The 13,563-nt window shown below is 33.2% G+C and overlaps 2 protein-coding genes across 5 annotated transcripts in view; both read right to left on the bottom strand.

The window, feature by feature from the left end:
- Positions 1–2,449: 2,449 nt before the first annotated feature.
- LOC100331676 (uncharacterized) lies at positions 2,450–9,765 on the bottom strand. Of its 2 annotated transcripts, none has more exons than XR_015480810.1 (10): positions 9,627–9,765; positions 7,605–7,682; positions 7,432–7,464; positions 7,261–7,347; positions 7,010–7,107; positions 6,834–6,921; positions 4,184–4,291; positions 3,962–4,021; positions 3,771–3,836; positions 2,450–3,291 (listed from the first exon to the last, which is right to left on the bottom strand). XR_015480810.1 is itself a non-coding variant. In XM_087244532.1 (10 exons), the coding sequence occupies exons 1-10, from the start codon at positions 9,738–9,740 to the stop codon at positions 3,185–3,187; spliced, it is 834 nt and encodes a 277-aa protein (XP_087100658.1). In that variant the 5' UTR covers positions 9,741–9,765; the 3' UTR covers positions 2,450–3,184. The 2 variants fall into 2 exon arrangements, 1 of the variants encoding a protein (XP_087100658.1); XM_087244532.1 differs by having other exon boundaries at positions 6,834–6,916.
- A 208-nt stretch (positions 9,766–9,973) lies between these two features.
- rhot1a (ras homolog family member T1a) overlaps positions 9,974–13,563 on the bottom strand; it is a 30,883-nt gene continuing 27,293 nt past the window's right edge. For all 3 annotated transcript variants that reach the window (NM_212704.1, XM_087242212.1, XM_087242213.1), the window contains one exon: positions 9,974–10,996. In NM_212704.1, the coding sequence (NP_997869.1) occupies positions 10,879–10,996 (118 nt within the window). In that variant the 3' untranslated portion in view covers positions 9,974–10,878. The remainder of the gene's footprint in view (positions 10,997–13,563) is intronic.

Raw genomic sequence — 13,563 nt, 5'->3', positions numbered from 1 at the left:
GGTAATTAGGCAAGTTATTGTATAATAATGGTTTGTTCTGAAGACAGTCTGGAAAAAAAATTAGCTTAAAGCGGCTAATAATTTTGTCCCTAAAATGTTTTTTTAAAAATTAAAAACTGCTTTTATTGTAGCCGAAATAAAAAAATAAAGACTTTTTCCCAAATGAAAAAAATATTATCTGACATATTGTGAAAATTTCCTTGCTCTCAAACATCATTTAGGAAATAATAAAAAAAAAACAAAAAAATAATTCTGACTTCAACTGTAGATAGCAGCAGGCTGTTATATCAAAACCATTTTGAAAATGACAGTGGGAAGTTTGGATGAAGGAATAAATAATGTTTTCAACCTATTAGTAATGTTTCAACCTTTTCAATATTGGGAATAACTTTACAACTATTTCCTAAGTCTGTATCATATTTATATGTAAACTGAATTTTACTGAAAGTAGGGTTGCACAGTCTACCAGTACTATGGTAGTATCGCGGTACTATGGCTTCAAAATACTGGTGGTGCCACTGTAGTTTGTAAATGGTAGTATCGTCATTAATGGTTTATCTACAATAGATAATGTTGCACGTGGAAAAGTCACTAAAATGCTCACACGTTTGTACAACAATAGACCATTTTATTTGAGTAGTCTGTGGAGCCCTTTTAGGTTGCTGTATAGAATTCACCATTTTATGGTAGCCTATTGCACGTTTTCTGAAGCTTCAGAATCTGAATCAGACCATTTCTGCTCCTGTCAATATGATTTAGTAGCTACAACAACTGCAGCAATCTTTTTCAAAAAATTTATTTAATTTAATTCACCTTTGCTTTTACAATGTAGATTGTGTCATAGCAGCTTCACATAAAAGATCATAGTAAACTGAAACATATAATAAGGGAATTATTCAATTCAATTCAAGTAGGCCTATTATAACATATAAAATGTAGTATTTCTGACAATTTTCTTTATTTCATGGATTTGATTCATGAATTACAGTATCGCAATACCACTTGGTATCATGATACTTCAGCTGGTGTAATATCATAACATGAATTAATGGTATCGTGACAACCCTAACTGAAAGACACCACATGAATAATGAAATGCACTGGTCTGCTAACCATTTGCATGTTGACACTATTAGAAGGAAATGTCACTCAACAACAATGCATCCTATGAGAACATAAAGTTGGGATTCAATTAAGTCTCAGCTGATACTTAAATTGTTATATATTTTTGCTGGTTTCAACTGGTTTGTCCATATTAACAGTGTTTTGTTAAGCTTAATGTTATATTCTATTGTGCTGCAAAACAGTTTGAAAGAATAAAATATTTGTTCCTGTGATTTAACCATAAAAATCTATTCTCAACTTCAAGCTTTATTGAAAAAATATCTAATCCAACCTTAAATCATAGGTTTATTATGAAATTAGTTTCAGTTCAAGTTTATTTGTATAGCTTTTCAGAATAACTATCGTTCCAGGACAGCTTTACAAAAGGTGCATATTACATTAGTCGAAATCAGAAAAGTGAATAAGTTGTGTATAAGGGTAAACGTTATATTCTGTATAAACATAGTTAATCTGCAGTTATAGTATAGTGTCCTTCCAAACATTTTTTCTTGGATGATTTTGAAACATGGATTTCAAAACTGCCTAGAGTCATTTTCAGAGCCATGAAAGCCCTGAGTTGAGTTTTTTTTCCACACAACTCAGTCTAAAACTAAAAAAAACATCATCAATATGTTACTATACAAACACTGCATAGCATAATTGAGTACACCCCATTTTGAAAATAAATATTTTTATCAATTTTTCAGTGAATATAGGACATATATTTTGGTGTATTTAAACAAAACAGATTTATTAAAGTTATATTTATTAAAATAATAATTATTCACCAAACATATTTAGAAATTGAAAGATAATACAATTAAATTCAAGCAAAATATTTAAAAAAAAAAAATTACAACCTACAAAATTTCAACTACATTTTTTTGGCTTCTCTTGATTTTTCCTCTTTTTAAAAAAAAATTGTATTTAATCTTTTTCTATATCATATAGATTTAGGTGTACTAGTTTTTGGACCGTTATCGTAAGTTGTTAGATAAGCTCCAGATTTGGCTTCAGTACTGACTAATCTAATGTTTATGCACAAATATAATATTGTATAACTTTATATAAACATATGATTTTAAAAGAGAGATTTGTCAGGGGCGTACTTGTATATGCTGGGAACTGTAGATAGATTCCAAAGCTAGCCTGAAAGCTTACCAGAAAAGACAAAAAAAAAAAAGAAATAAAATGCATTAAGTGCAAATGCTCAAAGGATTTAATGTTAATATATATTTTTTTTATTTAGCTTTTCTTAAATCATTTATAAAGGACATAAATATTTTTTTTATTTGTCTGAACAAGTAAACATAAGACTTTATAAAAGACAGCATGTAAGGAAAGAAACCAAACAAACCCATTTTATTCCACAGAATTACAGGATAATTCATAGCTTAGGCTGAAATCTTTTCCAAACCCCTTTCTCAGTCACGTCACTACATTTCAAAATGAACATTATCAACATCTGCAACATCACTAAAATGAGCTTGCTTACCTCTTTACCAGGGTTACAAGATGACAAAAGCATCACTTTTACTACATTCTTCTTTTCTAACCGTGAAAGAAGACATTAAGAAAAAGTGATTGACCGTGTTCAGGAGGAGCAGCCATTGAAAGCTTACTGGCTCAAGACTTCTGGTCTTAAACATATCAATTGATTTTAAGGTTGTAAAAACAGCTTGTTATGCTGACTGATGTTATAAACCAGTATTTTCATATTATTGTATTTTGTATAGTCATAAACACTCTTGTCTTTTGTTATTCCTAATAATTTCCCCAGAGGAAAGTCTTAAAACAATTTAGTAGAAAAGCACACTCCAACATTGTGACATTTATTCGCCCTCTCCTTGACCCAAACTCAAAAACACTTGTCCATTATTGACACAAGATAAGACGTTTATTAAATATTCTGGCATTACTTCTTCAGGCTATAATAAGAACATGTTGGGGTTTTATAGATATTGGAACAACATAAAGATTAAATGATTGTAGAATCTTCTCACTTTTGAGTGAACTATCTGATTTTAATGCAACAACACACATTTACAAATAGGTTTTCTCATAGACATTCACCAGACATTCACAGAGGAGCCGTTTTGACCCAGGCAGCAGATTCACTGTCCAGACAGGCTATCATGTCATTCAGAAGACCACCGCTCTCAGGCCTCGCTCTGCCGCTGTGAGATTCTTTAGCAAGACATCAAGAAAAGACATTAAAATAACAACTAAAACAATAATAATCATTGTTGTTGTTGTTATTATTATTAATAATATCATTATATTACATAATATAACAATGTACAGTCAAGCCCAAAATTATTCATACCCCTGACAAATTTTAAATTAAAGCTACCTTTATTTAATTAGCAAGTTAGACAGCAAATGACACGGGTATCTCTGAAAAGATAATATAACGATGTACAAGAGGCATAAAAAGAGAGCAAAAAAGTTCTCAGCTTTTATTTATATATAAACAAAAACTTAGTCAAAATTTGCCTGGGGAAAATGAATCATTTCAGGCTTGACTAAAAGGGGTAAAAATCAAGGTCTTAAAAGCAATATTAATATTCTCTCTATGCAATTTAACAGAAGCATTTACACTAATCAGATCAAACACCACACAAACAATCATCATCGAATAGTTAGTATTATTTTTTTTTTATTACCAACTGTTTGTTCATTGAATTTCCTAATCAAGCTGTTTGGGATATCATAGATGCTATCAGTCACATCTGTGAATAGAGAACAAGAACAATACAATGCTGAATATATAAACATTTAATAATACTGTAATTCAAAAATAATGTACAATTAATAATCATACAATACTGTAAACTAGTAAAGGGACTGGATTTACCATGCTCTCTCTCATTAGTTGACCTCTTGGATGTGGGAGTGTCATAAATGGCCTCTTTAACTGCAATAAATTAATAATTTAACAAGTCATAGATTATTAAATAGACACTTATTTTAACAGTGAATAGGAATTATACAGCAAACAGGGCAAACATCTCTGCAGTCATGTGAACACTGCATGTTAAAATAGCAATTTTATGCAAAATAAGATCATTATGCACACGTTTTCTAGGTGGTAGAACGTCATATTCATAGTCCGTCAGCAAAAACTCTTCAGTGTTTTGTTCCATTTCATTGTCTGTGGGCAAACCATCTTGTGTGTCATCAGCATCTGAAGAAAAAAAAAAACAAGTTTTTGTTTTTGACATCCACAAGTAGATTGAATTTCAATTTTTTCTCTCTCTATCTGTGCAGTTTCCTACACACAAGTTTGACAAAGATATTGATTTAATAATGAAAATTATTTCTGATGTACTCTGTAAAAAAACACAGGGTTCACACAATTCATTTATATTGTTCCAATATAAATCGATTAAGTTAACTTAACAAATTTAAGTGGATTAAACATAAAACTGTTAAGTTGTCAAAAAACAAATCGCAAAAATTGTAGTTTCAAGTTTTAAATTCATTTGAACAAGCAGCAATAATAACGTTTTTGAGTGTATATTACATCCTAAAAGGAAAACTTAATCACCATTTATTGAACACAATATAATATATTTTGAGAAATGTTGGTAACGGATCCCTAATAAGGGGGGTTACTATGAAACTCAATGGCTATTGGTTTCCAACATTCTTCAGAATATATACAGTTGAAGTCAGAATTATTAGCCCCCCTTTGATTTTTATTTATTTTTTTTTATATTTCCTAAATGAAGTTTAACAGAGCAAGGAAATGTTTACAGTATGTCTGATAATATTTTTATTCTAGAGTCAAGTCTTATTTGTTTCATTTTGGCAAGAATAAAAGCAGTTTTTAATTTTTTAAACACCATTTTAAGGTAAAAATTATCAGCCAAAAAAACAGTTTGGAACATTTTTAAAAAGAAAGAACCGACCAGTGAGCTCAACAGTACTAAAAAAAACCCAGGGCCCGGTTTTTCAAAAGTAATCCACTAAGATTTTGGATAACGGATTGGATCAAATCTTGAAAATGGGTTTTTCAAAAGAAAAAACAAATTACATAATCGGATTAGATCACGTAATCTGATTTTAGTTTTGATCCGGATCAAACCTTTAGTTTGGGTTTTTTTGTAGGATTTTTGATCCAAAAAATCTGGATTAATCTGATCCCATCAGAAGGGTGGATTCAGCGTGGATTTCATGCCCAAAATGTAATGAAAGCTTAAAAAAAATTTATCAAACAAATCTATATCATGCAGTATCTTACAAGATATCCTATTTATCTATAAGGTTTTATTTGTATTTGTTCATTCGTCAGGCTACAGTGATTAGGTAGGCTTTAACGTATTCAACCTTTCAGTGTAGGCAAAGTAGAAAGAGTTTGACCTTATAAAATAATCCTCCAAACAGCTGAAAAAAATTGTTCAAAAACAATTTTATTCTGTCACTAACTGATATACAGTTGAAGTAGAAATATCAGCCCCCCTTTGATTTTGTTTTTCTTTCCCAACTGATGTTTCACAAAGCACGGAAATTTTCACAGTATGTCTGATAATATTTTTTGTTCTGGAGAAAGTCTTATTTGTTTTATTTCAGCTAGAATAAAATAAGCTTTTAATTATTTTATAACCATTTTAAGGTTAAATTATTGCACCACCAGCAATGAAACCCAGCATCTGGTGATGTCTATGCGTTCCAGACGTCAGGCTGTAATTGACTGCAAAGGATTTGCAACCAAGTATTAAAAAGTGAAAGTTTGATTTATGATTATTATTCTGTCCAATTACTTTTGGTCCCTTAACAAGTGGAAAGCACATATGCAAACACTGTTGTAATTCCTACAGCCTTCACCTGATTCAAATGTAAATACCCTCAAATTAAAGCTGACTGTCTGCAGTTAAGGCACATCTTCTTTGTTTCATTTTAAACTCATTGTGTTGGTGTATAGAGCCAAAAATGTTAGAATTGTGTCTAAAATTTGGATGTCCACATTATTTATGGACCTAACTATATATACAGGGTTCCTATAAGTCATGAATTCTGGAATATCATGGAGTTTTAAAAGGTCTATTCCAGACAAATTTTACTTTCTTTTTTCATCTAAAGTCAAGGAATATCTGCGATTTTGTTTGTCGTATTTTACTATTTTACTTTTCATTTATCAAAATGTGACCCTGTGTGTACCGTGTTGTTAAGGAGTTGCTTTATTTGCTGTGCCTGGCTATTTTTCAGTGCCATTTCCCCCCTGCTTGTCAACCGGCAATAACTTGAGTCTAATGCAGTTACCTGGCTGTACCCGTTATAGTACCATTATAATAATAGAGCAATTTTGGTCTGCTCAGTTCTAAACCCAACAGGTGCCTGTTTTTCTTTTCTTAATCCAGACTGTCATGAACACACACATTTGTCAAAGCTGTGGATTGGGTTCACTTTACAAGACCTCAATATATTGTCAGTAGCCATAAGTTATGCTTTTTTATGATTTATCTTTATAAATCATATATTGATTATGATTATTTAGGGCCGTTTATTTGCTTTTATGAAGGTTCATAGATTCAATGTTTGATGGACAAATATAATGTTCAATTAATAAACTATGTACACTTTGTCATGTAATGTTTGTAAATCGATTACTGTTGTCAAATGTTAGCTAATTATCCCTTTAGGACTGTAGTGAAAGCATCATTGTGAAAGACATTCTAGAAAACAGTAAAAATTGCATAGTTCACGTCCCGGATGCAGGACATTACCAGAAAAGGACTGAAATGACTCTTGACCAATGGAGAAGCATCTACTGTCCATTGAATATCTGCTGGACTCTGGCAGCAGCTCCCTAATCTCAAGAACACACAAAGCACATTCAGAGCATTATAAACATCACGCAGAAACAAGAGCTGACATGAAGCTTCTTAAAGAGCAGTGGTACCCATTGGAGATTGATCCAGATCTGTCAGGACCGCTGATCAGCATGGCTTTCCACAGCTGGTCCATCCATTCCTGCCGGATGGGAGCTGACTCTGCTGCCTGTTCACAAAAAATTCAAGCATAAAGAGAATATTCATTCTTTCAGTTTTGACAGTCTTGCTAACTAAATAACATGATTCACAGGTGGCAGATGGTAAACCACATCCTCAAACACAGCTTATAGACACTCCTTTGATTCAAATGGAAACTCACAAGCATTTTTTTCTTCCCGTTTTTCATTGTGATCTCAAACATATAGCGATTGTTGTCAGATTTGTTGACCTCCCGCACAGACTGAACCTGTTAAGACAAGAGAAGTACTCAATTGGTCTTTTACTGACAACCAAACAATGACACTCAGATAATATTACATACTGACTTTACCTCATATATGTAGTATTGGCCTCTGAGATCTAACTGTTGGAGTTTGAGACACAATGGATTAACAACTATATAAACGAGAATATTCTTCAAAATGTAAAATAATTCACTTTATTCAACCAAAGTCTAACATCAGAGGTTTGTTAAAAATGTACCATGAATGGTTAAATACTTACAGCACTCCCATGCTTTTTAGTGTAGAAAAACAATGTGGTATTGTAAAGTCTGAACCAGTAAGTCACCCACCGAAGTTTCTGAGAAAAATATAACCAATTAATGAGGGAAAAAATGTACCAAAAAATGCTGGATTGTTTTAACTTTCCCCCCCAAAAAGGGAAATATATGGACAAACCCAACAATCTTTTTTATTTTATTTTATTAATTTAAATTATTAACCCAACTGTTGGGTTTTGTCCACATTTTATCCAAATTTGGCTTGACATTTTTTGTGTGTACATATAGAGTAATTTCCATTAAAAATTCTTCATTTAAAACGAGGGATTATAAAAACAAAATAAGCTGCAATAAATGGCTTGGAATGGAGTACCATTTGGAGCCAAAAATTGACATCTATGAAATTATACTTGTCTAAAAAAACTTTGTACATTTAGCCTTTCCCTCATATGCCATACACATACTTGTTTTTGTTGATAAACATGGATGTGTACACTCACCAGCCACTTTATTAGGTACACCTTACTAGTATCGGGTTAGACCCCCTTTTACCTTCAAAACTATCTTTCATAGCATAGATTCAACAAGGTACTGGAAATATTCCTCAGATTTTGGTTCATATTAGCATGAGAGCATCACACAGTTGCTGCAGATTTGTCAGCTGCACATCCATGGAGTGAATCTCCTGTTCCACCACATCCCAAAAGTGCTCTATCGTGTTGAGATATGGTGACTGTGGAGGCCATTTGAGTACAGTGAACTCATTGTCATGTTCAAGAAACCAGTCTGAGATGATTCACGCTTCATGACATGGTGCGTTATTCTACTAGAAGTAGCCATCAGAGGATGGGTACAGTATGATCATAACGGGATGGACATGGTCAGAAATAATACTCAAGTAGTCGTGTTGACACGATGCTCAATGGGTACTAATGGGCCCAAAGTGTGCCAAGAAAATATCCCCCATCCACCATTACACCACCAACAACAAACTGAATGGTTAATACAAGGCAGGATGGATCCAAGCTTTCATGTTGTTGACGGCAAATTCTGACCCTACCATCCGAATGTCACAGCAGAAATCGAGACAGACCAGGCAACGTGCTTCCAATCTTCTATTGTCCAATCCTGCCTGTATGAATCATAGCCTCAGTTTCCTGTTCTTAGGTGACAGGAGTGACACCCGGTGTGGTCTTCCGCCTCAAGGTTGGACGTGTTGCGTGTTCAGAAAAGCTCTTCTCCATACCTCTGTGGTTATAAATGGTTAGAGTTACTGTTGCCTTTCTATCAGCTGGAACCAGTCTGGCCATTCTCCTCTGACCTCTGGCATCAACAAGGCATTTGCACCCACAGAACTACCACTGACTGGAGATTTACTTTTTTAGAACATTCTCTGTAAACCCAAGATATTGTTGTGCGTGAAAACCCCAGTAGATCAACAGCTTCTGAAATACTCAGACTACCCCTGTGTGGTACCAACAACCATCCCACGTTCAAAGTCACTTAAATCACCTTTCTTCCCCATTCTGATGCTCGGTTTGAACTGCAGCAGATTGTCTTGACCATGTCTACATGCCTAAATGCACTGAGTTGCTGCTATGTGATTGGCTGATTAGAAATTTGAATCAGTTGCAATGGTGTGCCTAATAAAGTGGCGAGTAAGTGTTTTTCAAACCACTACATCATAAAACAACCACTGTTTTTTGCTTAAAGTGAAGGTTAAAGCAAATTTTCCTACTACAAATACATTAAAACTTTTTGATTAGTTATATACATTGCTAAAAACTTAAGGTGTACAACTTTAAAGGTAATTTATATCAAAAATTAGATTTTTTATTTAATATTTTAAAACCCTCAGGTTGTATCATGGCTAACATTGTCCTCACAAAGCATGCTTGAATGGCAAGCCTATTTATTCAGCTTTCCGAGGATGTAAAAATCTCAATTTCCAACAACTGACCCTGGTTTTGTGCTCAAGGATCACAAATGATTCCTGCGAATAAATACAAAGAAGATATTCATACCATTTTGTCTTTGCGTTTCTTCAGGAAGCCCTGGCAGAGCGGAGCCGGCACTCCTCTTCCAGTCGACGACATGCTCATGCTCACTTCTGTGTGCTGAAAGGGTTCATACTTCATAATACACCTTAAACAACATCATGACTTCCCCCTGAAACTGTCACATCCTCACTTCTGATAATGTATAATAAAGAGATGCTGTGCTCAAAAAGGCCAAAACATGGGGGAGGCTCATGATCCTCCGCACAGCACTTCTCAGTTTTATTCGATATGTAAATCCATTTCCTATTATGGCAAGAAACAAACAACATATCCATGAAGCGAGCTTCAAGTAGAGCAAATGAAACACCACGTTTATTCACACCATTATTTATTGTAAATGACTGAAAACCCACAAGCGCAACAATCCCGTGGTCTTAAAGAGGGAAAAACTGCACTCAAAAGTTACATATGCATAAACATCAGAACAAAAAAAATGATGCGTCTCTACGTGATTGTTAGTTGGGAATAATTCATACCGCCTTTTTGTAATGTAATAAGCAGGTCCTATTTAGTCTGGTTGAACACAAACCGGTTACGGCATCTCATCACTGAACATAAAAAGGTTTTATTTGTGTGCATATTCTTCATGAAGGCCATGGGTAGTAAGGAAATTAAGAAATAAATGCATAACTTATCAAAATAAAACTAAATATTTCATAAAAAAAGAATTCCTTGTTCTTACATGCCCAAAAAGAGAGAAATAAGGCTGATAAACGAACACAATGGTGATGTTTAATGAGCAAAATGACCTCGACGTGAGAAATGGCTTGGTTTCAGTGCTTCTCCCTCGAGCACTATGGGATAAAATATGGTTTGTTCGCTAGCTAGAGACAATCGTAGAATGTCCAGTAAGATAGATATATATATTTACATACATATAAACAGTGTTCAGTCACCTATCAGGCTTCTCTGCCGTCCCTCTCCAACATAGGTCACACCAATTAATACTGACCTGAGGAAAACATCCGTGTGCATAAATTAAAAACCGTCCCATCAGAAAAAGAGCAGAAGCCTCTTCGTAAAATCCCGTCCCGTTCCAACAAATAGAGTTCCTGTAACACTTGGTTTGGGAAAGGCAGTTTTTACTCTACAAAATGTACTATGCTATTTACTAGGAATCTTTTCTCCTAAATGAAACGAGGATGGAATGAGGGATCATCGTGGGTCTGGGTTTGCAGTAACATGCTGTTTAGTTTTTTTTTTGTATTTGCACTGATCACCGCTGCTTGAGGAGAGCTTTGTACATGGCAAAGCCCAGAACAGCAAAGACAGTGGCACCGACGCTCGCCCTCAGCCAAAATGTAGAGTTTTTCAGGTCAGCTTGGGTCATGTGTCTGTAAAAGAGCACAAGTGTAGAAACAACAGGGTGTTTGTTAAACTGATACAATTGGATGGATCATTAAGAGAGTAAATGACGAGCTAGTACATGGAATTTTTATTACATTTTTTTAAAGAAAATGTTTATTATTCTTCCTGAATTGTATTTGTGTTATTTCCTCCCCTCTTTTTATTACATTTATGGACCATATACTTGAATATATAGTTTCATTGTTTATTTTGTGTTCATTGAAAAGAGTCTGTATAGATTTTGCATTTAATTCTCGTTCCTCCCAAGAGGAATGGGCTCTATTCACAGCTAGAGTCTTAACTTCCGGTGAAAGCTTAATGTGGCTATTTTCAATTTCACAAGGTTGTTTTTACAGCATCAATGTTGTAATGCAATTACAATATCTTCTGGTAAATAGAATTAAGCATTCATTTAGTTGTTCAAGCGTAAAACGATATGAAAGAACGCCGTCAGTAGCAACAGGCTAGTGCAGAAATTTCATTGAAATTACTGAGGTAAAATAAATGTTCATATTGATTTAGACAAGGTGGAGGGAAATGGAATTTAATGCTGTGCTTCTTGTCAGATCTGAGACCCACCTTATGTCATATATCCAACAGGCAGTGAAGATCGCTGATTTTTAAAGAAATCAGATCTTAAAAGTGACTATTTTCTAATGGAAAGACAGTTCACCGGAAGCCCTTGGGCACCCTGGCTGAAAATAAAAGTCTGTGTGCATATAGCCCATTGTGGGTGGGTGTGGATACGTAATGTTGGATAGCTCTAGTTTGAACTTGGTTAAAAAAAAAAAAAAGGAAAAATGCAGACAATGTGTTGTTTCTTATATGTTACCTGTCTCTGCAATAAAGATATAAGAAAATGGTCATTGATCAAAATTTTTCCATTTACTGCGATATAGAAATGTTATTCTGCTCTCAGAAAAAAAGTTACTTTTTAGGAAAATAAACTTGGATAATATGGGCAGTGTATAAAATCAGAAAAAAATCTTGTCAGTGGTTCTGAGAATAAAACAAATAGTGATTTTAGAATGGCTGAAACATTTTGCGTCTCAAAACAAAAAACTTGAAACAGTTTTGAACACAAATTAGATTAACTTATCTGCAAAAACAATGTCTGTATGTGTAATAAGGGACATTTTGTCTCAAAATATTACCATAAAGATGATTACCCATTTAAGGGGTCTTTGAATATATTTCCATAGCTATTTACGCATGGGTTGAAAAGATTCATGTACAGTATATTATAATAATTGTAGGGGTTGAGCAATGTGTAAAACAATTATAATTGCCATTTTTATTAAAGTCCGATTACTTAATTGAAAAATACAATCTACTGTAGCAATAAGCTTCATTTAAACAGTAAACACCTAAAATGCATAAATCTATATAAATGTTTTTTTTTTGTTTCCTTATGTTATTATTTGCCATGAAAATGTCCTCATACATTATATATGAAATATTTTATTTATGCAAAAATATTATATTCATATTCATATTCATATTCATATATATATATATATATATATATATATATATATATATATATATATATATATATATATATATATATATATATATATATATATATATAATTGTTTGTGCATGTAGTAACCGTCACACAACATTGCATTTTGTTTCAAAGTTTGGACACGCAATGGCATGGGAACTGCTGAAATTGAGAAAGCAGCAGCATGGGAAAGCATGAGAGAGCCAGCTTATGTTTTCAGAGGCCAAAAGCTAAACACACTGCTCAGGTGATATAAGAGATGAAAGAGAAAGGAAAGGTCAAATCAAATTCTAAATTCAGCGTTTTAAGGTATGAGAGCAAGAGTTTGTATTGTGTAAAAGATATACAAAAAATGTAAGGTAGCTGGGGAAACAATGCAAATTGAAGCAACAAAGGTGATATGGAATACATATATTAACAAATGATTCATTTGAGCACATACTGAGCAGTCTACATTAATAAAGTCCAGACAACATCTGAAAATATCTTGAATGTGGTGAGAATAATAGGATAAAAGTGAAAGAGTAAAGAATGTGGTCTAAGCACCTGACTGAAAACAATTCCTTTTTTGATCCTATAATCTCATTTAAGGTGAGACACTGCAGCCAAAAGGTTTATGCAATTGTTATTTTTGAGATTTGGGGCTTTTTGTCTTTGAATAAAGTGTAATGTAAAAAAAGATACACATTTAACTATCATATTAACTATCATATTAACTATCATATTTTACCAGTAAATTTCAATTACAATCATCAAAATGAGTTTTTTAACTGAACTGAAGCATAAATCTTAACTTTAGCAACAGTTACAAACACCAAGCATTTAACTATGCTATGCATATTTTTTTTACAGAAGGGTATAATCATACATAATTTACCTGACTAGATATCTCATTTTATCATACAAAACACTATACATTATATTATACAATTTTGAACTGTACTTCATCTAATGTTCAAATATTAGTAATGAAAAGAATATAAACAAGCACATAATTATTATATATAAACACAATATTTTAGAAAAATATCCTCATGTAATCAATAC

The sequence above is a fragment of the Danio rerio genome, chromosome 3 (assembly GCF_052040795.2).
Source record: "Danio rerio strain M-AB ecotype USA chromosome 3, GRCz13ab, whole genome shotgun sequence".
NCBI lineage: Eukaryota > Metazoa > Chordata > Actinopteri > Cypriniformes > Danionidae > Danio > Danio rerio.
The sequence above is the reverse complement of the archived record's forward strand: the minus strand, read 5'-3'. Positions and strand labels throughout refer to the sequence as shown.